Source organism: Oxyura jamaicensis, chromosome 5, assembly GCF_011077185.1.
Source record: "Oxyura jamaicensis isolate SHBP4307 breed ruddy duck chromosome 5, BPBGC_Ojam_1.0, whole genome shotgun sequence".
In the NCBI taxonomy this organism is placed as follows: domain Eukaryota; kingdom Metazoa; phylum Chordata; class Aves; order Anseriformes; family Anatidae; genus Oxyura; species Oxyura jamaicensis.
In genome coordinates, this window is record NC_048897.1 from 28461167 (window position 1) to 28486906 (window position 25740).

Sequence of the window (25740 nt, forward strand, 5' to 3'; positions counted from 1 at the left end):
ATATATATATATATTATTCTATATTCAGTCACTCTGCTCTCTTCTTCTTCTGTCGTTACATGTTTAGTTCAAGTATTCTTATAACTGCTATGGTGATTCCCTTTGCTATAAGATTGTGCGTTGCTGATACTGATTTATTATAACCATCTTGGTTGTAACTAAGCCAAACACACACATGTGCACACAAAATTTAAAATCTGTTTTTAAAAGTCACCCATCCTCATAGTTTATGATAGTGACATGAAAAGGAATGGTACCTTATGGTGTTTTTGTTTTTTTGTTTGATTGTACTGAAAATCTGGGCTCTTGGATTATTTTGGATTACTAACCACAGATTATTTTGGCTGTTTACTGAGTTAGAGTTGTGAAGGCAGCAGCACCTCTGTGATATTTTCATTCAAAAATTTATTTCTGTTTCTGGAGCAGAATCACTTGGTCACAGCAGTTCCACAGCAAATCCTTTCCTTTCAAAAAATATACATAAAAATCAATTTTTCCTTTTTAATGTTTGCTGTTTACTTATTTTCTGTTCTAGATGATGATGAAATTCACATGCTCTGCTGAATTCAGTGGTAAAGGAATAACCTATTAGACCTGAGGCAAGGACCAGTCTGCTGTAATACACAATTTCTCAAAAATCCTTAATGTGAAGGCAAAACAGGCAGTGAGCAGCTGTGTTCGCTCCCCAGTCACAGCCACGTGCATCAGTCATGCTGTTAGTGTGCCCATGAGTTGGAGCTGACAAGCCGTGTGCTAAGTGAACCTGACATGATAAGGTTGGTAAAATAAACCAGGTTATTTCCGATGGCTATGAACAGAGGTTTTGCAGCGGGAAATACTGTTCCTTTTCCTCCTTGCTTCCCTGATTCAGTGACTCACCTCTATTGAGGTGTTCTGTTCCAAACAAAATTGCTTTATACGGCAGGGAGCTAACATCTAAGGTTGGTAAGAGGAAAGGTTTGCTTCTGAATTGTTGTGAAGAAAATGAATAAACCTATGGAAAACCCGCTGGGGTTCTTCGGGCTTGCTTGCTTTCTTCCAGTTCAGATCTTTGGGAGTTAGCTGCCTGGCCTCATGACGAGCAGCACCAAAGTCTCAGAGCTGAATTTTATACAAAGATTAATGCAGACAAGTTTGCTTGAAAAGGTAACAGTGGTAAGATGTGAGGAGGAGTAAAGCAGTAATACTAGAGAAAGGAAATAAAGAGATGAAGGAATACTGGAGAAGGAAATAAAACAGAAAAAAAATATGACAAAGGGGTGTAAATACTGACAAATTGTGATGTTGAAGGAGAAAAGTATTAAATATCAATAATAATGACAGGATTCTAGACTTGTCCAGGTGGAATATCTAATGTGTGGTCACCTATCAAAAAGGTGTCATGTTGATTATATTTTCTGTTTTCAAAGCTGAATCTTCTTTATAGTTTTCCCTGCTTGCACAGCAACGAGACAAGTTTAAGGTGAAGTCCCCACAGCACGTGGGCAGGCTGATGTTGCTTCATTTCCTCTGGTTTTGCTGGCTGGCTGAGGCACTGATGTGCAGAGCTGCTCACAGTGGAGGGGAGGTGGTTTCAGGTGTTGTGTGCCCCTGCATCGCACACACCTTGTACACCAGAGGTGAGCTCCAAAAGCAGAGCTGTGCAGGAGTGATGCTCGTGTTGCACTTCACTCAGAGCAGAGCACAGCAGACTGCAGCAAACTCCTGGTTTTGATAATTTGTTGGGTATCAAGGGGCAGGGACCTATTTTTACTTGAGGAGACCAAAACCCTGCTCAGTCTGCAATGCCAGGTGCTATGAGTACAAATCTTCAATTTTGTATTTGAATTCAGCAATTTTATATGAAAACATGTTTATCCCAAATGAAAAACTCTGTGTGAGCAATGTATTCTACAGGAATTAAAATCCAGGCCTGAATGTCCATGATACTTTGCTCATGCACGTGGCATAGACGTGGTGACAGTCTGCAGGTTTGTGCCTGTAATTACCACCATCCTGTGTTGTTGGCACACCCACATTTTTTGTCCCTTTATCCACTTTCTAAGGAAACCTTAGAAAAGCAAATGCACCTTGTTATTCTTCTGTGTTGCAATGGTGGCTGTTATTTATTCTGTGCTTTAGGTTATGCAAACTTCATTTTAATTTTGCAGTGAGCTTGTATCAATATTATTTTTGTTGTCGTGCACATGGTTTTTGGTGACAACCCTGTTTAAAGAAGTTGTAACTTTAACAAGCCATCTGTTAACCTTTCAGGGAAAGGAAGTGCTTTTGTCAGTTACTCTAATGAAATCACAAAAATCATTTCCTGGTCTCCAGTTGTAGCTCAGTTGTCCTATCTTCTGTCAATAGGAGGATATTGAAACATACAGGAGAATACGTGCACACTTTAATCCCACCTTGTGATATATCCACAGTGCTGTATTTTAGCATGGCAAATTGTAATTAGCTAGTGATGTCAACAGCTTTTATTTTCCATTACAAGTTCTCCGTATTGCACAAACTCTTTTACTCAACATGAAGGAGTTTCCTCCTCCATCAGGTAGGAAGGCTGGGCACAAGAACCACAGGAGTATCTCTTGCATCCCTGCCAGCCTTATTAGTAAAGATTTTGATTTCATGAGTTAAGAGGGTAGAAAGGAAGGAAAATCAAATCAGCTTAGGTGGGAATAAACGAAACTGCAAAGTAACTCAGTTTCCTCATTTGGGATGAGGCCACTAGAAGGGCTGGATGGAAGGAGGAGAAACAGTAGATAGAAACATTTGGAGTAATGGGAAAGGGAAAAATGAATGATGAAAACATGGGAAATTGCCTATTGAGCTATAAAGTGGTGTTAAGTCTGAGGAAAGTCTTTGAGGCACCAAAATGTGTTGACACTGAGCAATGTGAGCTGTTTGTGTGGAGAAAATCCCAAGCCCAAATGAAAGGAAAACTTGTCCTTTTCCTTTTTGTCCTCTTGGAGAGGATTTGACAACTCCTAAAAGGAAGGAGGAGATGCATACCCTCCTGAAGAGGGAGAGACAGACTGAACTATTGTGTTGGAAAATAACCGCAGGGCTGCACTATGGTTGTCCGCTTCTGTGTTGGAAGAGCACTCAGTACTGCACACACTGTGTGTGGCAGACTTCTTTTTTTTTTTTTTTTTTTTTCCTTCTGGTCCATGGTGTGGAGTTTGAGAGCACTTTTTGGAAGGAGCTGCTGAATGTGGCATGGCGTGATGTGGGTGTCCTTGCAGGGAAAGGAACTGCTGTCATGATCTAACCAACCAGTTATTCTGCTGATTCCTGAGTTTACTCAGACTTAAAAGAAGTAAATGTAATTACATTAAAGCTTTTTTCTTCCCACATGTGCCCTGGTCCATTTGCTGTTTCTAAGAGACAACAGCAAGCTTATGAATAACAAGTGCAATCTATTTTTATTTATTTTTTGACCTGTGGCAAGAGGCTGCCAGGAGAAACATTATGCACAGGTGCAGCGTGTTCATGGGATCAGAGGAAGAGGTTACAAGGGTGTTTGAAATGTGGTTTTTGAATGTTCTTTGAATGTAAATCTCTATGTTAAGTTGGCAAAAGCATAAAACTGTCAGGATTTTGGTGTTGCCAGTTGCAGGTCAAGATCATTTTGACAAAATGTGGCATTGTTTGATCTGAAACCTTGACAAAACAGAGGAAAAAGATAAAAGGGTTTGAATTCAGTTCTTGGCTACTCCAAAGGCTTCTTCTATTTAACTGCCATAAGGTGGGTAACCTCTCTGTCTTGTGACGTGGGTTCAGCAGCCCGTTGGGAATGAGTATTTTCCTGCCATCCAGGGGTGACAGCCTATTCAGTTGTACTGCTCAGCTATCTGCCCGTCTGTTTTTGAGAGCATAATCACACATTTAAAGTCATTTCTGTGTCTGGCCACAAATGGAGAGCACCATGTAAAAACACAGCCCCACCCAAGCGCAGGCCTTCTAGAAATCCGTTCTAGACTGTACCTTCTTTTTTGTCTGTATTAATGGGGTGAGAGAAAATAGGTGGGGTGAAAAAGCTCAATTAAGTCAAGAAATACCAAATCTACCTAATGCCTTTTGTCCTCTGGAGCAATTCTCCCATCAAGTTGAAAGCAAAGAATATACTTTCACAATTTGTTCTTGACTAAAAAGTAGATATAAGAAAAAGCAAATGCTTTCCCAGGGAACTTGCCAGATATTAAAAACTAATTTGACTCATCTAAAACAACTTTTTTCTCCCATCTTTTCACTCTCAAAATTACTACTCTTTTTGCCCGTCCCTACCTCTCTTCCATTTAATTCCTAAAGATAATGTGAATAGGAGAGAGATGTAGTGTTTGTCAGTTCACTAAATATACTGCTTGAATTTCACCAGCTCAGCTTGCACAAATGTTTTTGTTAAACCTTCTTTAGCCTGTTCTGGTCTACACTGGCATCCTCTTGTCAATGCTCACAGTTACGTGCCTGCTCACAGTTTACCACCCTAATCTTTTATCCATTATTCTGGTTGCTATTTAGCTAATGCTTTTATCCTTGAATATTCTTATGCTGTATTTCTCTGAAGCTAAATTTTGTGCCAAGTGTTACCAAAAGCAAGACTTTCTAATCAGACAGATGAAGCTCATTAGTGGTATATTTTCAAAGAGCCTTTTTTTTGATGCAAACTCATTAATCTTGACCCATTGCAAAATTGTCCTAACTGTAATGGGAGCTAAAATCTAATAAGATAAAAGAAACTGAGATGGAAAAAACAGCCGTCATGAGAACACAGCAAGATGAACAGCTTCTGCTAATCTTGGAAATGATGATCTGTTTTACAGCTCTGAGGCTGAACGTTTTACAATTGCCAGTGTGTTTGAAGTCCCTACGGTGAATTGACGGTTTTACGTTGCTGGTTTTCATCCTTAATGCAGAAGGTAACTGTGATTTAATTTACTTTGTTCATGCTGACCAGTGGTCAGTGTTAGTGTTCAGACAGAAGCTGCCCTCCATGGTTTGTTCTGCTGTGTGAACAGGAGCGTTGCAGAGGATGGGCAGGGGTCTAAAGTGCCTTGGCTGAGAACAATCCTTCAAGCTCATTTCACTTTGAAATACGAATGGACCATTAAAAACAAAAAAATGGCAAGGAAAGAAAAGTCTGCCCACATTTTCAGTTTCAGAAAGGCTGGTTGTTGTTTTCAGCAAGGAAGTGAAGAGAATACAGAAACTTTAATGTCTTTTTATTGGTTTGACCTTAGAGTCAGTTCCTGACTTTCCTTGGCCTTCCTGTGTTTAAGATGAGTGAAAAATATTGAATGCAGTCTTCCTGCTTCTTACTTTCAACAAATTTAATGTCAGGTAAACATCCTAGGTGAATATGAACATGGTAGATGATACTGGAGCACACTCATGGTAAGGCTGTGCTGTCAGAAGTGCCTGAAGAGCTCTCTTTCTGTTTTCTGAGTGGATCAAAGCTGCCTGAATTGCTTTCTGAGCTGTACTTACTCATATCATTAGCAAGTACAAAGCTTTCTCCTTTGTTAGCTTATTCCACCTCACTTTGAATGCAAAATATGCCGCTGTTTTACTAATTGGGCCAACAGGCTGAGGTTAACAAACACTCAGGTGCTTCTCTTATCAGCAGCCTTGTTTATGCATTTGACTATTTTGCTTTGTGTTTGCCCGTGATGTGAAAGAATTGGATAGATAGCTCAGGAAGTTTTTAAGTAGAAATGATAAGGTGGTAGAAATAGTGCTAACGGGGTGGTTCTTCAGTGACCGGAGTGCCTTTTGACTACAGTTGTTAAGAGATGGAAAAGTATCAGGACCTGGTCAGAAGTAATCCCTGGCTTTGGTTCCCACCTCACTCTGCAAGCTACGGGTAACTCTTGTCAGTGCTGGTGAAGTTGCCTATGGTTCGGAGATGCTCTGTCCTCCCCTTTTTAGGTGCTTTGTCCTTCATATCCAGGCAAAGTGTTTTCAATGCTGTACTCTGAGCTCTCTGCAGAGCCCTCAGCATCAAGAGGCTGCACAGTCTCCCTTTCCCTGCCAGGGGTTCGCCTGCTGGGGCTCATGGGCGGACCTGGTGCGGTGTTGCCGTGTAACCTCAGCTCAGACATCTGTGAAAACTGCCATGAGCCTCCCCTTCTCTCTTGCCAGAGCTACATGGCAGGCTGTAGATCTGCAGATCAGTTTGTCAGGTTTTCCACTTGGCTTTCCCCAGCCCTGGTGGATGGCTGTGGCTGGACTGAGGAGTAAATACAGGTCGCCCCAGTTACAAGGGGAATTTTTGCTGACCTCTACAGAACTAGAGCTCTCTTGCTCCCTCCAGGTTTAACTTGAGGTCACTTGGCCAACGTGGAGCAGATTTAAAAAAAGAAATACAACAACAACAACAAAAAGTAGCTCTTTCAGTATTTTGGTTTCCAATCTGACAACAGTTCTGTTTGTTGAATGTAGCTGATAGCAAATTGGTGATATCATTCATTGGTGGAAAAAAGTCAGAACGTGCTTTCTCCCTTGCATTTTTGAAAGCTTTTTATGAAAGGCTAGGTAAGGTGTTAGGAAACTACGCCTTGTTTGCTCCGAGCAGCATGTAACTTCTATCACTTGTAATTTTATTTAGCTTTTATCAGAAGAAAAAATATTAACTGCCTCAGTTGAAAGGGCTAATATTATTTCTTCAAACAGTCCAAAGCAAATATACAAACAGTGAATGGTATGTTGGCAAGACGTGCTTCAGTAGATTTACACAGCATCTCTGGCTTTTCTAAATAAGCATGCTTACAGGCTATTGGTGTTAGAGCTGGCTGCATCACTCTGAGTGGTAATTCGTTTAATTGGTTCTTGTACTTTTCATTGGAAAAATATATTTGTAAATGTTTTCAATACTTGCATAATTTAAAGGTTTCTGGAGGTAATCCCCCATCTTTTGTTGCTTTTTAACTGCTTATGAATCAAATGGTTCATTATTCAACAATGATTTGGTAAGGAGAGTTAACTGATAGCTGAACCCTGCCTAGTAGCTGAGTTATTGCACCAACGCATCAGATGCTTCTTGGCACTCGCTCGGAGTACAGCACATGATGCTGCCGTAGCCTCGTGCTGGTGAAAGGTTGAGTAAGTGTCTGTTGGAAGAATGGTCATTCACAAAAGAAGGGGATGAATAGAATTCCCCTGTTGAAAGCCAGGGCTTTTGGATCTGTACTTTTTCAGAAAATTTGAAAAGCTCTTGCATTTGCTGCTGTTTAACTCCCTGTTAGGTAAATGAACTAAAACAACATAACTGTAGGTTATCTTCTCTAAGAGAGGGAAGTCAAAGGATGGCAGAGTGAAGATTAGAAAGTGAATGGAAGCAAGTGATGCTGCTTAGGTGTTACAATCAATGCCTTACAAATATTAAAAACAAATGGGAGAAAATGAGTTAGATTTTCAGACAAGCAGGTTTTAGGCATCAGGGCATCCATAAAATGCAAGCAGAATATGAGGAAGATCAGTTAAAAATATGAGGAAGATCTGTTAAAGCTGCTCTGGAAAAGAACCTGACCAGTGGTCATCTTCAGGATATGACCTCAGATATCTTCAAGATTATGACCTGTCATAACTCTCTTTGTTTGCCATTAGTTCTGGCAAAATTAAGACATTTAAAATCATTTAAAACCATCTTCATCTTCACTCTACCTTACAACTTCCACAGTGCTTGCCTAAATCCATGTGATTCTCAGACATAACTTGTCTGCAGCAGTTAATTAACAGAAAGGCAGAGGGCTGTGGTTAGCGTTTGCAGTAGTCTGTTCTGGAGAGGTAATTATGATTAGGGCAGACTTAGTATTAAATTGTATTAAACCTGGTTTGTTCGGGGATGTAACACTTGATAACTTCTTCAGGAAAAAAAAAAAAAAAAAGGTATAAAGTGGCTACATGGCCTCGAGGAATTGCTGCTGGTTGAGAAGGGAAGTGGCTGGGCCAGTGAAGTCCAGAGGATGTCTGAAGAGGTTTCTATTCCAGCAGTGATGTGAAATTTCTGTGCTGGAGATTAGAGCACTTTCTCCTACCAGGCAGGGAGAAGGGGTAATTCACACTGGTGACCTTGATGGGATTGAGAAGACTTTAGGGCTCACTGATTCTCTCCTTCAGTCCTGCAGCGTTCAGGCGGTTAATCTCATCTTTCAGCAGAAGATGAATATCTCTGCAGATCATTCCCCTCCTGCCTTTCCTTGGCTCTTGCTTTATGAGTTGTGGCAAGCTGTGGCTTTGTTGAACAAAATCACCCTCTGGCTCTTTTTTCCCTAGCACATACGAACTGGAAAACTTGGGAACCTCTTTACTACATTGTTTCTCTTTCTTTTCTTTCTTTTTCCTTTTTTTAACCCACCACAGACCAGCTTCCTCACAAGGCTGGTGAATACAGGGCTTGTGCTGTGTCTGGAAAGATGTAGCAGGTTAATAGAGTCCCTACTTCTTTTACCTGTGCCCCATGGAGAGCAGCCTTTCTCAAGATGGGAAGAAGAGAGATGTAGGGCAGAAGGCTTATGTTCGTCTGTTTCACAGACAGGAAAAAAAAAAGTCTCTCTACTGTTTGTCCCTCTACTGAGGTGAAGGTCTGGAGCTGTGACTGTTCTTAATACTTGTCAACCTAAACATTTGCAGTGCATTTACCTGCAAATGGGAATGTGCTGCATCAGCATCAGTGTCTGGTTGCAAGCTCTGCTCTTTGAAAAACAAAATGGAATCCCACCAGGTCCTGGAGGAGAAGCCAACCCTGAGTTAGCAGCCTAGCAGCCGGAACAGTCACAGCCTCTTTTGGAGCCACTTGATGGTCTCAGAGCTGTGAAGGACCTGGAAATCAAGGGACATCTCACTTAGAGCTGCACACTGCTGAGAAAAGGAGGATTCATTTAACAGGAGGAATTATGAGGGGATAATGTAATTGAAAGCCAGCTAGTGTAGCCTTCATGGTAAGTGTTAGCACAGTTGCTTGGTGCCAATGTAGCAGGTTTCACAGCAGCTGTGCTGGGTGAAACGTTGCGTTGCGAAACATATGATCAGCTTGACCCACTTTTGAGCAGGGTCAGACCTGTACTTGATCCTCAGATGCCGCTTATCTGTCTGGAGGGCTCTGTCAGTATGAGAGGCTATGTGTGAGAAATCTCCTGTGGGCTTTTTTTAAGAAAAAAATAAGCACCATATTGCCTTGCCTCTTGTGAGATGAGGAGAGGGCTGTTTCCCTACAGTGCCTGTGCCCCAGGTTCTCTCTGTCCTTCATAGCTCCTTCCCACTGCGGTGTCCCTTGAGACTTCCGACATCCTGCTGAAAATTTTTGGCCTCTCTCTGCCTCAGTGCTACCACAGACCAGATCTATGCCAATGTTTTCTGGGTTGCTCTTTACCCATGCCATCTCCTCCCAGGAGCAGCACCTTCACTCATAGCTAACCTCTTTGTGCTGCACTCCACACTTGACTGCTGGTAGCTTTGCTTTGCCATATTGCCCTTCTCTGTGAGGAGGGCCAGAGCTGCTGTTCTTAAATGGCAGGTTATACTGACAACTTCTGGGAGAAGGTCAAGTGTCCTGTCGGTTGTGAAAACCCAAAGAAGCATTTCTGCTTGTAACAGAGTGATAGTTTTCTGAAAACTGGTCACCTTAAAACCATGAAGATCCAGCTTTTGGGTGAAACCTTTTAAATAGTTCTCCTACCAAATGACCTGCGGGTTCAGAGGAGCTGGAAACCAACCCTGCATGGAGAGGAGCAGAGCAGGCTCCAGCGAGCACCCAGTGAAGGCAAGCTGTAATCGAGTCAGTTCATGCTCTGTGGTTCTGCCCTTTCAGATGGCAGGCATTGGCTGTGGTGAGCAAGCACTAAACCAGTGAATTAGGTTTAATCAGTTCCCCAAGATTCTGAGCACCCACATTATCTTTTTATATAATTGGTTATTTTCATGTGTTATATTTCCTCAGCTGTTACTGTACTGCTTTGCATTGTAGGAGCAGTTAGAGACAAAGCTGTTCACAGACTCTGCGGAGTTAGGTATGAGGGGAAGGATGGTGAGTGTCCCAGAAAGCTCCTGCTCAAATTAGAGATGACAGGGCAAGGATGGGATGCAGGGATGCTCCTCTGGGATGCTGCCCTTAAACCTGGTGGAGCTGTAGGCTCAGTTTATATCCCCTCCACGGCTCTCGTGTGCTTTGAAGCTTGTGTGCTTCTGCTGAGCTTAGCCTCACCATCTCGCTGTGTCCCCTTGGACTGTCCTGTGCCCTTCCCTGTGCTTCATGTCTTCAGGTACCTACAGGTGGGAACCAACCTGCTGCTTCTCCTTCCCTGTGGGGAGAGAGGCTTACAAGTGTTTGGGCAGCTGCAGGTGGAGGCAGGCACAAAAGCAAGTTTTCAGAAGTGTTTACATGACTGGCCTTTCTCTGAGCATCTTTGTTTCTCTAAGCATCTTTACAAGCATGGGCTGTAGGGAAGGACGTCTGTGTCCCTTAACACCAGAACAGTCCATGTGGATACACCGAGGGTAAATTGGCCTTTCTGCTTTATCTAGTGAAAGCTCATAGCGTTTGAAGGAGAGGGAAAAGCAGATTTGAATAAAAATAATAAAAATCATTCACAGCTAAAGCCATCTGAGCTCAGTTGTCTTCTAACAAGTGAGGAAACGAGAATTGTGCTTTATGTTTTCTTTAGAATTTTATGAGGGATGAACTCAACACTTTGACAAAAAGAAAAAAAGAGAGAAGGGGAGTTTGAACCTGACTGTCATCAGGTAGCACTGAAAACCCAGTCTGAGTCCAGGAAAATACCAAATAAAAGATGCTTACCTGCAACCAAAGAGCTTTAGAGGGCTACCTGGTGTGCAATTCCAGAAAAATCATATGTGGAATGGCACACTAGTTCTTACGGCTGTGTTTGATGAGCTAGGGAGAACTGACAAATTAGTCATGGTATCGTACATATCTTACTGTGCCCATGTTTACACATTGGTTATTGATATCAGGCTCTCGTATGTTTAAGATTCTGCGTAAAGAGAATATGAATTGTTTGCTTTTTGAGTCAGTGTGTTTGATGGGGAGATCTGTTCTGCGAGAAGGAAGTGAAATATCTGTTGTGGACCTAAGCCATATAGTGAATAAATGCTACGTTTTCTTTATGAAAGGGAAAATTGAAGCATCCAGTCCCAAAATGGATCCCATTCACAAACTGGAACAAGTTGGCTGTTCCAGTTTTGCTGTGCCCTAGAGCCATGCTCTTCCAGTCCCACGCATGTCTGGAGGGCAGAGCTGCTCACCCTCGGCTCTGCTGGGGTTGCTCGAAGGTCGGTGTGTGCTGCGCCGGGGGGAGCTGAAGTCCCGCTGTGTTCCCGATAGCCATGTGGGCCCCTGATAGCCATGTGGGCTCCCAGCAGGGGCTCCTCCAGCTCAGGTACAGGCACTGAAGGTGTCTGTGCAAGTACCACGATGTCTGATAGGGTTTGGTGTCAGCCTCATCAGTGTAATTTGTTGCGTGCTTTACACCGGTGTCAGAGAGATCTAGCTGCAGCCAGGGTTTCGGGGGTTTTAGGCACTGAAGAGAAAAACACTGAAGGTGGTTCAGTCACTTGAGAAAATAGAGGGAAATGGTTGTTGCTGACTTTGAACCTTTCTTTGAAAGCCCGGTTTTTAAGCAGTGTAAGAGAAGCCCAGGATCTGCCGACGCAGCCCCGTGCCCCACACAAACGACTTTCCGCCGGCATTCCCCTCAACCCCCCACAGATTTAGGGCCCGGGGTTGCGTTTCGGCCTCTGCCGCCCGGCACAACCCCCCCTTCCCTTAGCGCTGCGTTTTGGGGAGCTCCTCGGGCGGTGAGCCCGCACCTCTGCCGTCCTCAGGCGGGCTGAGGAGGGCAGAGGGAGGAGAACCCGCACCGCGGGCAGCCTCCAGCGCCCAGCCTCTGCTCAGCCGCTGCCCGCCGCCTTCCTCCCGCCTCCTCCTCCTCCTCCTCTCCTCCCCCGCCCGGGGGGGTTAGGGCCGGCTCTCGCCCCCTCCATAAAGCAGGGCCGGTCCCGTGCCGTCCCGTGCCGTCCCGTCCCGCCGGGCCATGCAGGCCTTGCCCCGCCGCGGGGGCTCGCTGGAGGCGGCGCCGTGCCCGCGGGAGGCCGGCGGCCAGGTGAGGGGCTCGGGGGGCTGGGGAAGCCCAAATCTCTAGCGGGAGTTGAGGTAGAGCAGAGAAACCTGTGGGCTGAGGAGAGGGGTAAGGTGCGGGTCGGGAGCAGCCGCCAGGCACTGCAGGATGCGCTCTGAGCGGGCTCCGGGCGTCGGGGAATATGGGATAAAATCACCAGGGAAGTGCCGATTTGCTGGCTGTAGTTAGTGACACCGGGCGGTTTAACGTGCCGGTAGCTTTCACTGCAAAAAGCAGCAGGCTTTAAGGGAGCGAGGTTATGCGTGAAATTGCCCCGCCGTTCCCCTCGGAACGCGGCACGGGCTTGGGTCTGTTCGGGAACGGCGGGGCCAGGAGCACCCCTGGCGTGTGGAAACCTTCCCGGTGAGGTGACCTCGAGGTGCGGTCACTGACCAGATCGAGTCTTCGTCCTTCTCTGTTCACAGGTGTGGGAAAAGGACCGCGAGAAAGCTGCTCAGGGAGGCAGGAGGCTGGAAAGTGCCTCTTGACACTTTTTCTCACGTACAAATAACAACAATCTGGGTCAAATATGTACCTAGGAGTTTTGGGGCTTCGGTTTACAGCTCTAAAATGTAATTTCCTTTACACAGTATGTTTGGATGATTTTAAATATTGAATATCTGCTAATATAGAGAATTGAACCACAACATATAAATGCTGAATATTTATCCCACAGAGAATATTTCAGGGTGGAGAGGGGAGAGAAAGGGAAGGTGATTGCTGTGGACCCCAGAAGTGTTTTTTTTTTTTTTTTTTTTTTTTTTTTTTAACCAGAAGGCACTCAGATAGCTACCTGAATAAGGGCTTTGGAGTGCTCCTCCCATTTGTGTTTCATTAAGACTTAAGTCAGGTTGATGACAAGTTAGTTTTAGCAATAAGGATTCCTACCCACCATATCCAAAATAAAAGCTTAAATGTGATGCCATAAAGGAGAAGTGTCCGATACGATTAGAGTTGAGTTACTGGTACAGAGTAAAATGAAAGAGGAGGTGCAGCTGTTGGAGGAGAGGAATTATTTTTGCATTATCATTTTCCCTTGTCCTGTACCAATAAGGTGGCGGTGTTAACACAGACCTGTCACCCGTCTATTTTTGTATTGAAAGATGAAAATTAATATTAGTTTAGGACTACAGATGCAAATGGTGTGCATTTGGCATTGTAGGCATCTGAATTTCTCTTCTGCAACTTTTTCAAATTCATCTTAGTGGTCATTTTTAGAATTTAATGTAAGAATACACTGCATTTTTGTACCTTCTTTGTTGGTTCTTAAAAATGTTACTTTGTCAATGATATTGCCCAGTCCTAAATACAAGGTTAGTTGAACAAGCAAAATACAAAACGAGAACTATAGGATTAATCTTCAGTACGTGTAGTTTTTCCAAGCTGTGCACCTTATAATATTGCCTGCAACTGTACCAAATCTCATAAGCTGATCTTAAGTCAGTGATCCTGAATGTGGAATCAAGCCAACGTGCTATGTATAAATCTTATATAGAAAAACAGCCTGATGGTTTATGCCTTCAAAGACCACCATGTGTTCATAATGGAGACTTTTTTGCTTCTACAGCAGTATCATCTGAGTGGGATTTGGCTTACTCAAATAGCAATCTCTGCACTTGAGAAGACAATAACCTATACGTGACTGGGGGGCTCTTAGTTTTTTCTGCTCGAAGTCGCCCTGCTCAGTGCCTGTTCTTGTGATGCCAAACAGATGCTTGCTAAAGTGAGCTGTGAAACCTGCAGGCTGCTGGGTCTCAGCACCCACATTCAGCAGATAAATCGGTACCTGGACTCAAGCTGTAGGAGATCAGCAGCTTTGTACAGTGACAGCTTGTTAGGGGTGAGGACCTCATCAGAAACCCAGTGAAGGTAGCGATAATACATTAGCATCATGAGACCTCTTCCAAGGGTCTCCACTTCTGCACCCCAAAGAGCTTGCAGCCAGTAACTTCCTTAAAACCTTCCTTAGAGCAGACTCAAATGTTTACCTTGTTGTAAATCCCTCAATTTAAAATGAAACAAATTTAGTTGTTTTGTTAGGCAGATTACCTTCTTAATCTGAAAGATAAATTGGAATGTTTTTGATAAAAGATATGTAAAATCTGTGTTTTTGTTTAAACAGATCTATAGTAGGTAGATACCATTTTAAACAAGTTAAAGTTGGAGATAACGTAGAAGGGTATCAACGAAATTGCATCATTTTGACCGTGGCTTTATTGTTGCTTTTTCCGTTCCCAGGTGAGTCAGCACCAGATAACCAGATCTTAAACACTGTGTCAAATCAAGAAATAATTTCAAGTAACAATAATATGTCTTTGTTTTTCCTCCCTCCTCCTTCACTGGCTCCTTCAGAAACCTTTTTTTTTGTTTATTTTTGCAAGGTTTGAACACATATGAGACAGCCTATTTTTCTAACCCCTTTTTTTAAAAAAAAATTATTTTGCATTTTCCACATTCTTAATTGTTCCCATATTATTTCTGTTTATGGCCTGGCTACATATAACTAAGAATATGCTCTGCAATATCTACTGATTTTAAGACAGTCAAGTGTGTGATCACTAGTAGTCTACTAAACTACATGGTTCTACAGTGTAGCATGTCTGAGAATTTTCAGTGTGAGTTGGGTGTTCGTTGTAAGCATTTGATGTGTGAGTTAGGGAACTGACTAACAGAATAGATCTGTTAAATTTGGCTGGAGTGGGACTGTGTTTATAGTCAACAGATTCTGTTCAGCACAACGTTTCAGCTCTTTAGGTTTTGTTTGCTTTCTCTGTAAAAGCAATGCTTTATGGTTGTGTAGCGAGAGAAAGGCAATAATTTTTCAGCTCTGACTTATAAGAGCATGATCTGTCTTTTCCTATCTATATCCAGTGGGTTTTGAATTAGCCCCTTTACCAATATTCATCAAATATTCTAGCTAGCATTTTTTTCAACTTACTATTTTTGCTGATACCTTATAGCCTGCCCTTTTTTTCCCTAGAATACCAACACCTGTTATAAACAATACTTTGAAAACAGTTTATGAATGCTAGAGAACTACTAAATTTTTTAATAAAATCTTTCAACTGAAAAACAAACAAAAAAACAAACAAAAACTCCAAAACCCCTTCTGAATTTCATCTTCAGCCCACAGATTCTGTGTGAACCTGACTTTGTGCCTGTCATTATATAGTGACTTAATTGGCACCTTTCTTTTTGTGGTTGATCAATCAAAGTTCAATATTACTCCAAGACAAACTGAAATGTAAAACTCCATACTTCTTGCACTACTAACCATTCAAAAAATTTATTTGCATTTAGTTAACTAAGTCAAATTACACAATGATTGAAGATAATAAAGAGAACAAAGACCACGCATCTGAAGGAGGAAGAACAGCCATCATTTTTTCCCTGAAGAATGAAGTCGGAGGACTTGTAAAAGCCCTAAAACTTTTCCAGGTGTGTAATAATTTAATTTCTATAGCAGCTCTATATTTTTGAGTTTTAAATGTAGTTTTGGAACACACTAGAATTAATTACATCCATTTATTAAGGGTGTGATTCCTAACATGGCTCCTACTTAGCACCCAAAATTATTCACAAAGGTAAATTTATGCCTCAGAAATTAGATGCTGGCTTAAAGTCTTCACAAACTTTTCTGCACCTACTAAAGATTGGGAGAGATTATTCTTTTTACTCCATGAAAGGGGATTGGCACTCATTGTTTCTAAAGCATTTAAGAAGCAGACCTGAAGCACCTGCTGATGGTGGGTAGACTCTTGGGTGCTGACCCGCTGCCTTCAGTGCCATTGTCACCCTGCCGGGCTGGACTGAGGGTGACAGAGGTACTCCTTTGAGTGCTGAGCAGGTAACCTGCAGGGAATATGGCAGTGTCACTGTGCTCTGTCATCTGGCACTGCATGTCTAGGCTAGTGGTTCCTGTATGCTCCTTATACAAGATGTATAATTAATAATTAAAAATAATATATAAAAAAATGAGGTTTATCCCTGGTAAACTGTTTTTAAATCCCTTGCTTGTGAGAAATTAAATGGAGACTTGACAGGCATCGTTATGAACTTCCCCAGACCAAGTTGCTGATCAGCTTCTTGTGGGAGAGATGAAAGAAAAAGGTCAAGGAATTTAAACCTCCTTACTGTGTCTTTTTCTCCTTCCTCAATGTAAAAGAAACCAAAAGAACACAGATTCCTTCATTTTCTTCTAAATGGGAAGCTTTTCAAAATCAAACTATTTCCTTACCGCCAATAAGCAAACTGCCATCAGAAGATGCAAATAACTAAAATAAATTCACATAACTGGTAAATATTCTGTGGCAACAGAATTTTTTTTTTTTTTGGAATAATGACTTTTAGTTTTTAGTCAGTCAGTTTTAGTCGATCTGTTTGAAAACATTGCTTCTTACAAAACAGGAGAAGCATGTAAATCTGGTGCACATCGAGTCACGGAAATCCAAGAGACGAAATTCCGAGTTTGAGATCTTTGTTGACTGTGACAGTAACAGGGAACAACTGAATGAGATCTTCCAGCTCCTCAAATCCCATGTCAGCATTGTCTCTATGAACCCAACAGAACACTTCAACGTACAGGATGATGGTAAGCCTCAAGGGCAGTGCTGGCACACGTGCATAAAGAAAGACATTATTTCACTTCTCAGCATGTTTGAAGTTTGTTTAAGGTGTCCACATCTGCATTCATACAGTGTTTTCCATGGGTAGCTATCGGGTTTGTGCTTCTGTGCTGTCTGTGAATGTAGAGTGGTTGAGGCGAGTGGGGGCTGCATTGGCTGCTGTCCTCTAGAAATACTGGCTGCTTGTTTTTCTGTGCTCCCATCCCTCCTCAGTACAGCACAACTGCTGTAAGTGGGAGTCCCTGCACCAGCAGAGACCGATGCAAAGGCTGGGCTATGGCCTGTGCACCATGGTGATAGAGCTGTCATACTGACGGGCACCTGTTCAGGTTCTGGAGAGAGTGGGAGTTTTTTTTTTTTTTTTTTTTCATTTCCTCATGTAGCTCCTGACTTAAAAACTTTTTTTTTAACCACTTTTCATCATAAATGGTTACTTAAAGCACTGTGAAAGAAAAGGTGCCTTTCGCTTTTAGAAGGCTTCACATCCTGTTTACCTTTTCTCCTAGTTCAAGAGATGCTCAAAATTCAGGGCAGCACAAAGTCAGTCCCATATATTTCTCAGTCCCTGCACTTGGCACAGGCTGGTAGGCAGGGAGGGTTGAAATATGGTGTCTTCTGGATAAAAATTGCTCATTCTAGCCCTAATTAGGGGAAATCTCAATCTAAATACTTCTGTTCTTTTTAAGAAAACTAAAGAGCATAGGGAGAGAAAGAAGTCCTTTGGCTGTTGTAGTATGTTAACAGCTCTGGCAAGAGCCGCATAAAACTCTTTAGCTTTTTTTTTTTTTTTTTTTTAAAAAAAAAAAAAAGCCAGTGGTAAAACTAATTATGCATCTCTAAGGCTGCAGGGCTAAAATCAACTCCTTCTCTTCCTATTCCTCAGCAAAGCCTGATTTTTCTGGGACATATAAGCACAGAGCACTGTTTCTTGCCCAGGGTCAGTAAAGCAGGATGGGAGGACTCCACCCTACTCCTGCTCTGCCCAAGGACCACAAGCAAATGGATTCTTGGCTCCTTTGCCTGCTTTGTGCCCTGGAAGACTGGCATAGCACTACGCACAAGGAGGCCTTGCAGAAGAGGAGCCTCTAGATGCTACTCTAACATTTATAATAGTAGCAAACCCGTGTTAACTGTTTCCTCCCCTGGAAGATTTGGAGTCCGCTGTGCTCTGTAAGCAGACTGGCAGTGACAAAGGAGGAGGAAGTGTGAGCTGTAGGCTGGTGCCAGATAGGCAGTGGACTCTCTTGTCCTATTCATGACCCTTTTAATTTATAGATTTTGCTTGTAACCGCCATAGCCATACTTGAAAGTAGCATTTCCTCCCTCAGCACGCTCGCAGTTATTAATAACTTTGTGGATTCCATGCGTTCCATAGACATGGAGAATGTTCCCTGGTTTCCAAAGAAGATCTCAGATTTGGATAAGTGTGCAAACCGAGTGCTGATGTATGGGTCCGATTTGGATGCTGACCATCCAGTAAGTATCTTCCTCCCCCTGTGCCCAATCCTTAGTACAAAGTACCTTGTGGAACTTGCTTTTAAAAAATGCAGCTTTTCCTCCTCCCTTTCCTTCCCCTCAGCAGTGCTTCTATGGGTCTGAACACCTCGTGGGGGTTTCGCTTCTTTTCCTAGTACAGGCAAGGCTGTCACTGGGTTTAGCTCCCATGCCTTTCTGCAAGGCTCACTTACGTGAGCACTTTGGGTCTGGGCCCTGAGTGGTTGCATAAAAATACTACTACTACTACTACAAAAAAAGCTGTCGCTAGACAGGCTTAGTTCCTCCTCTTTCTTTCTTTCTTACTAGAAGTGGAGCAAACAAATTAGTACTTGCACTGTACAAACGACCAATTTATTCTGTAATTTAGAATAATCAAGCAAGTAATCAATTTTGTATAAATCGTGATATGACTAAAAGGAATCTGTCTACTGAATATATATTATGCATGCATAAAACCTCTAATCTTTGCTTTGAATTGGTGTATTCACTTATTTTACAGTAAAAAAAAGTTTCAGATGACAGTTCCTGTCCCCTTATTCTTACAGAGCATACTTTTATATTTCCCATTGAAGGAATGTCAAATGTCTTGTTTTAAATATATTTACTTAGTAAAGCTTGAAAGCTCATTTAACTTTTCTTTTTCTTCCTTCCTCACCTTTCCTCAGGGTTTCAAAGACAACGTCTATCGCAAGAGACGAAAGTATTTTGCAGACCTGGCTATGAACTACAAACAGTAAGCTCAATTTACTCCAGAATAAGCTTCCTGAATGCTTTGAAATAATAGCAGAGTGGACTGGCAGGAGCTTACATCCTTGGGCTCTGATCTCACTGAGATAGACTTGGCTCAGGAATCAGGGCTGGAGGGGTGAAATGAAGGCAGATTAAAAGGTGGATCTAGGCCACCTTACAGCTTCCTGGGTCTCTGATCAGTCTGAGGATCATCTCACGGCTGTGCAGCCATTGTGGCATCAGTGGCAACACTGATCCTTGGATGGGCAGCAGCGGCAGTGTGAGCTTCCTGCACTGTGGTTCATTCAGGCCCTAGGTTTGCTCCCTGCTTCTCTGGAAGCGGGTGTAGCAAGAACAGGGGGTGGGCAACACGTTGCATTGCTGCCTGTACCTGCACATACATATTATACCAGGGCAGATGGGTCTCCTTTGTGATGAAGAGGGAGGGGAGGCAAAAGTCGGCATAGAGCCCATTGACCACTAAGTGTAAACTCTCTAGGCAAATGTTAATACTTGAGTTTTATTTCCTGGTTTAAAACAGTGCATGTGATGCACAGATAAGAAGTCTTCTGCGAAATGAAATTCAAAGAGCTTCTTTCTTTAGAGATGCTGCCTGGGGGAGGGGGCTCTTAAAGCTGCAAGAGTTTTGTAGCCCAGTGCTATATTTTTTTTTCTGAACATGATTTTCTTGTTGCTGTTGCACGTGTGAATTTAGATGGCAAGTTCCTCAGCTGGGAATGACCCAGAAACATGGGGTGTCTAGAGCTCTGCTGCACTGTGCGTTACTGCAGCTGGCCACCAGCATACAGGCAGTTACTGTTGGTGTGTTGTCAAGTTTCCCTTCGGAAAGCACCTGCCATGCTGGTTACCTAGCTGGCAGCAGAAGCAATGTATTGCCACTCAAGTTGCTTTCAGCAGGCTTTAGATCACAGCTTTGACGTAATCTACTTTAATCAAGATCCTAAGGGCTAATTAGGAGAGATGGACTACAATTACTGTGTTCAGACAGACACTTGTCCCCTCTGCATAGAGGCATGATTTTTACCTGACATATATTTAGCTGCTTCCACTCATTGCGTTGCTAATTTAGGGGATTATCTTTTCCTAAAACAAATAAAGGTAATGGAAAGGAATTGTGTAGAGGTAGGGGAAATACTGCAAGGAAAAGGATGCATTCTCAGCTCCTGAAACTAAAGGTTTTGCCATTATTTTAAATGTTATTTCTGGAGTTAAAACACCTAAGAAACTCTTTGCAAGACCAAAGCTTTCAGACCCCAGTGAGGTCAATGTAAAGATTCCAATCAGTTGATTTAGGTGGAAAAGAGAGCAAACCCTTAAGCCTGAAAGCTCTCTTGGTTGTAGACCAGATATCATTCTGTATTTTGCAGTGTAGTGAAGTCTTAAACCTGACCAAGTGTCACAGCCATATGAATGTTAAATAATAATAGTAAGGAAATGAATCATCCTTATAAGCCTTTTATCAAGGCACGTCCTTTTGTCCTCTTCTCCTTCTAGTGGTGACCCAATTCCCAAGATTGAATTCACAGAGGAGGAGATCAAGACCTGGGGGACTGTATACCGAGAGCTTAACAAGCTTTACCCAACTCATGCCTGCAGAGAGTACCTTAAAAACTTGCCCTTGCTCACCAAACACTGTGGGTACAGGGAGGACAATATTCCCCAGCTGGAAGATGTGTCCCGCTTCCTGAAAGGTAATGTATTAATTTCCTAAACAAAAAAGGAATTGGAAGTCAAATGGAAATCACACTGCTATTACATGGGCACCAAAAATGATCCTTGGTGTCTTGGTTTTGCCTGGGAAACCCAAAAGTGATACATTTGCTTGATTTAATTATGGTCTTTCTACCAACTGGATTTTAATGCATCGTGTCCTGGATATGCAAAAACAGTGATGTCTGGGGGCAAATGCTAACTATGAGAAATGAGAAACTCAGGATTGGTTAAAGCAATGCCTAATTGTATTGTGTTGGCTGTAGACATAAAATCTTAGTAAATCCTGTATAGGGATAGGGACATTTTTATTGCACGTTGGCCATTCTTGAGTTTAGGTCTAATTTTCTAGTCAGGCCTGATTTTCCCACGTGCTCTTGAGCCGAAGTAGCACTGTGGCATTTACCCCAGTTACAGCAGGGATAAGAATATTATGAAGTTCTGCATTAAACTAACGTACGATTTCTCCGTTCCTTTTTAGAGCGCACAGGTTTCACCATCCGTCCTGTTGCTGGGTATCTGTCACCCAGGGACTTCTTAGCAGGATTAGCATTCAGAGTTTTTCACTGCACTCAGTATGTCAGACACAGCTCGGACCCTCTCTACACACCGGAGCCGTGAGTCATTTAATTTTGGTGTACAATGAGACGTGCATTTTTGAATCTTGCTGCCTGAAGCTGAGCTACGTAAAAGCTGTTCAAGAATACCAGCAAGAAAACTTATTTTTAAAGGTGCCAAAGACTCGGTCTTCATGCTGAATGTAATGATGTTTTGGCATGCTCAAGTGCCACCTTCAGAAGTAAAGATTTTTCAAAAGTACAGCACATTATTGGAGAACTCCTAGTGGTGTCATTGTGGACAAAGTTAGTTTAACGTTCGATTGCCTTATAAATGTGCAACTTGGATCTTAATTTTAGACATCTTCATTTGAAAATCTGAGTTTATGTACTTTTGTAGAGCTGGTATGACCTGCTTAGTTGCTTTCAGCTGAACTTGATTTGATACTTCTCTGTGTTTTGGTTATTAAAGTTTCACGTGAGACATTGTATCTGTTTAGTGGTGTTGCTTTTTCACTCTACAAAAGAAAGATGATGAGGTTTCTTGTTTTTTTCTGTTTTCCAGTGACACCTGCCATGAGCTCCTAGGCCACGTCCCCCTTTTGGCTGAACCCAGTTTTGCTCAGTTTTCCCAGGAAATTGGTCTTGCATCACTTGGGGCATCAGATGAGGCTGTCCAAAAACTGGCTACAGTGAGTGTTTCAGTGCCTAGTGATCCTCTTTAAAGCTTAGTGCTTTACTCAGCTGATCCCACTCTGTCTAATTAATTTGGAGAGTCATGTCAACATTAGCCATGCCAGCTGCTAGACCTGTTTCACAGGTTCTCAATTTTTAGAGCAAATAGCAAGTTTCCATGCTAGGAAAAAAATAATATATATATATATATATAAATTAAGGAAGATGTGAGTGGTATTTTTCTTCACTTGGCTATCAGATAAGGATGTCATTTCTGGGGGTAACTTAATTCTTCCGGCTTGAAATTCCATAGTCTGATTAATCTGTTAAATATCTTTTTTACTTCCAGGAACAAGGTTCAATGATTTTAAATGTAATCTGTTTCTTTACTGTGTCAAATTAATTGAAACAATATGATCTTTTCATTAACTGTGTTGAGCACTAGCATTAGATACTTTTTAGCCAATAAATTCAGACAGTGTAAATTAATCTTACTTCCAGATAACAGTTTCTAGATGTTTTGGCCAAAATATTATGAGATGAAAGACATTATTTTTTTAGAACACTAAGCAAATGAGGAACAAACTGTAATGGGCTGTTGTTCACCAAGGTCCTCTCTGTCCAGTGTTTCTTTTAAGCTGAACAATATTTCCGTGATCCTACTGGGATTAACAGCTTCTGGCCTATCTAGGTGAACTATATTATCAGACTTTCTTATTAGAAATGTGCAGTCCTGTGGTTCTTCACCCTTCCATTCAGGTTCCTTCCCCTTTCTATATCTGAGAGTGATAACCAAATGATGACTGTATGCCATTTGAAACTGTTTGACACCACCTGCAAATATAAATGCCCCCGTCTAGCTCACCACAGCATTTTTACAGAAGGCTGAATTATTTTACTCCCTTCTCTGTTTCAGTGCTACTTCTTCACTGTAGAGTTTGGCTTGTGCAAGCAAGAGGGACAGCTAAGAGTTTATGGGGCTGGGTTGCTCTCTTCAATTAGTGAGCTCCAGGTAAGAATATGCACTGCTTATTTCCCTCTTTTCTTTGCTCATACCTGATTATTATTGTCACTGTTCTGACATTTTTTTATGAGGTATAATTCTAAAAGTACTTCTAAAAAACAAAACACAAGCAGCACCTCAGTGCCTGCAGTAGGCAATTTTAGGTGAATTTAGTGTGGCATTAATTAGAGGGCAGCGTCCTTCTGGGTGCATGCTAAGCAGCTCCCGTGTTGTTCTCAGAAAGCATTGTATGACTGGTATTTCTTAACCTTAGGTTCCAAGTAACCTATTTTCAGAATAAGACTCTGCTGGTTTAATCAGATTCTGAAAATATTGATCTTGTTTACAAAGCAGTCTTGTGTTTGAAGAACCCCATTTTTGATCCTTATTGGTGGAATATGACCCTTCAGAGTTATTCAGTTCATTAAGCTTAAATCACTGTTCAGCTGCAGACATGTTTTAAGAAGCAACACACTAAATATGGTCTCACGTCATCTTTTTTTTTTTTTTTTTTTTTTAATTCACTTTTTGCTTCTTGTCTTCTTCCTTACGGATCCTTTTGGTGATGATGTTCCTCTGACATGATAACGCATTACGTTACCCAGCACTCACTCTCTGGCAGTGCCAAAGTCAAGCCTTTTGATCCAAAGGTCACCTGCAAGCAAGAATGTCTCATTACAACTTTCCAGGAGGTTTACTTTGTTTCTGAAAGTTTTGAAGAAGCAAAAGAAAAGATGAGGTACAGTTTTTGTTCGCTGTTTTGTAGAAGCAGGTTTGACTTCGTGCATCTCTCAGCAGCAGCATCAAATCTTTTCATTCTTAGCACAGCTTTATACTTACCTTTCCTGGGGCTGGAAAGCTGAATTTAATATTTGTTTAGTCTCCCATGTACTGGATGGAAGAGATGATGAAGTAGTAATTATAATTATCACAAAAGTGGTTTAGAAAAGTGGTTATTGATATTGATTGCACACAGAGGATGCATTTCTCTTTTGTTTAAACTCCCTCTCTTTTTTTACTTGAATAGAGAGTTTGCAAAAACCATCAAGCGCCCATTTGGCGTGAAGTACAATCCATATACTCAAAGTGTGCAGATCCTGAAAGACACCAAGAGCATTGCCAGCGTGGTGAATGAGCTACGTCATGAGCTAGACGTTGTCAGCGATGCCCTCAGCAAGATGGGCAAACAGTTGGAAGCTTAACATTCCCATCATCAGTGTGGTGTGCTCAACAACTCTTTTCTTTTCCCCACTGATTTCTTTCTAGGCATGTAACGTGCTGTATGCAGAACTTTCCTTTATAAATGGAAGAATGAATGCCCCATAAGGATAATCACTTTGTTTGTTTCTCTGTTTAAAGTCACTTACAAAATGTATTTCCTCCACCTCTATCCTCCCTGGATAAAAAAAGTCCTAGTGTTCCTTTTCAGAAGCTAGCAGAGGACTAGAGAAATCACCAGACTGGACCACAGCTGTGGTCTGTGGATCAGGGCTGGGAGCAGATGCTTCAGAGGGTGGCTTATGAGGCAATCATAGAATAATTTGGTACAGAGAAATGTCTGTCTGACTCTAGTAGTCTATGCTGCTAATTTTACAGTAGTGTAGACTTTATAGCATAGAAGTTACAGTAATCAGTGCTTCTATGCTTGTGCTATTAAGTTTAAAACTTGACTGATTACAATCCAGGCATCAGGACACAAATAGCTGGAAGCTCATCATGATAAAATGGAGGGGGTCAAATCTCCTTTTCAAAGAGATCGTTTTTTCCCCTAAAGAATTGCAACTCTACTCTAGCATCTTTCTAGTAGAAGGCAGAGATACAGAGCTGTTGCATGAAATCTTATTCTGCTTACTTCAAGAGATTTGCTGTCACCTCAGAGTCAGGATTTTTGTTTCTGTCACTGGTATTGCACCTGAGGGAAGACACTAAGGAAATATCATTTGCCTTTTTCCTCACTGAATAAATTTAGCCAAGATTATAGCAAGCTATCATGTAGTGACTTATCGCAATGCCTAAAACCATTTCCAAATTACAATTCAATATTCAAAATGGCTTCATAGGACGAAGTGAAGCTCAGTGGTAAAATGGCTCTCATTTCAAACTCTGGTGTTTAAGTTCTTAGTTATGGCCAAAATTCATGGCTTTTTTATAAGAATAAACATCCCATTGACAGCTCAATCACGTCATTGACCTTGCAAGCTGCACAAAGATGGATTTAGTTTCTTCTTTGCTAGACCTGTATTCACCATCAAGCAAATGATAACTGAAAGATCCAAACCTTTAATAGGAATCAGTGTCCCACAGTAGCTTCAAGCTGTACAGAGCTGCACTGCCTGCTTTTCCTACCACCCCCTCTATGAAACGAATATATCTGTACGGGGAATGATACATTTGAATGGAAGATCTGTGATGTGTAGAGTGTTTTTTATACGATGCTAGGCACTGATTCTTCAGCTGTAGATCTACAGGAAAGCCACAGTTTGCAACTGTGGATGTTACTGGGAAAATTGACTGAAATTGCAAATGCGCTGGAGATGTTGATCCAAGTCCTTTGGAAACTGGAAAGGACTTTCGAGAATCTCTGTGATTGATAATGACTTTGTTTCATATGCCTTCTGGTAGGCTGCATCTGCTTCATAAGCAATCACCGACCCTATCTTTCCAAACACTCACTGTTTATCTAGACTAGATCTAATCTTCTGTGACTTTCTTAATCCATTATTATTTTTTTAAAGTATATTTTGGACATATAGAATTGTGGTCTACAACATTTACAGTTTGCCACACTTTCAAATAGATTT

The 25740-nt window shown here is 41.9% G+C and overlaps 1 protein-coding gene across 5 annotated transcripts; it reads left to right on the forward strand.

Annotated features, from left to right (window-relative positions):
- The first annotated feature begins 73 nt into the window (after positions 1 to 73).
- Positions 74 to 24520, forward strand: LOC118167842 (tryptophan 5-hydroxylase 1). 5 transcript variants are annotated; one of them, XM_035327674.1, is made up of 11 exons: positions 74 to 776; positions 15423 to 15560; positions 16530 to 16713; positions 18123 to 18223; positions 18910 to 18977; positions 20489 to 20685; positions 21186 to 21321; positions 21827 to 21953; positions 22853 to 22948; positions 23545 to 23678; positions 23967 to 24520. In XM_035327674.1, exons 2-11 carry the CDS (start codon positions 15444 to 15446, stop codon positions 24139 to 24141), a joined length of 1335 nt encoding a protein of 444 aa, XP_035183565.1. In that variant the 5' UTR covers positions 74 to 776; positions 15423 to 15443; the 3' UTR covers positions 24142 to 24520. The 5 variants fall into 5 exon arrangements, with proteins under 5 accessions (XP_035183565.1, XP_035183563.1, XP_035183564.1 ...); XM_035327672.1 differs by lacking the exon at positions 74 to 776 and adding an exon at positions 11883 to 12107; XM_035327673.1 differs by lacking the exon at positions 74 to 776 and adding an exon at positions 11884 to 12107 and having other exon boundaries at positions 21186 to 21279.
- The last annotated feature ends 1220 nt before the right edge of the window (positions 24521 to 25740 follow it).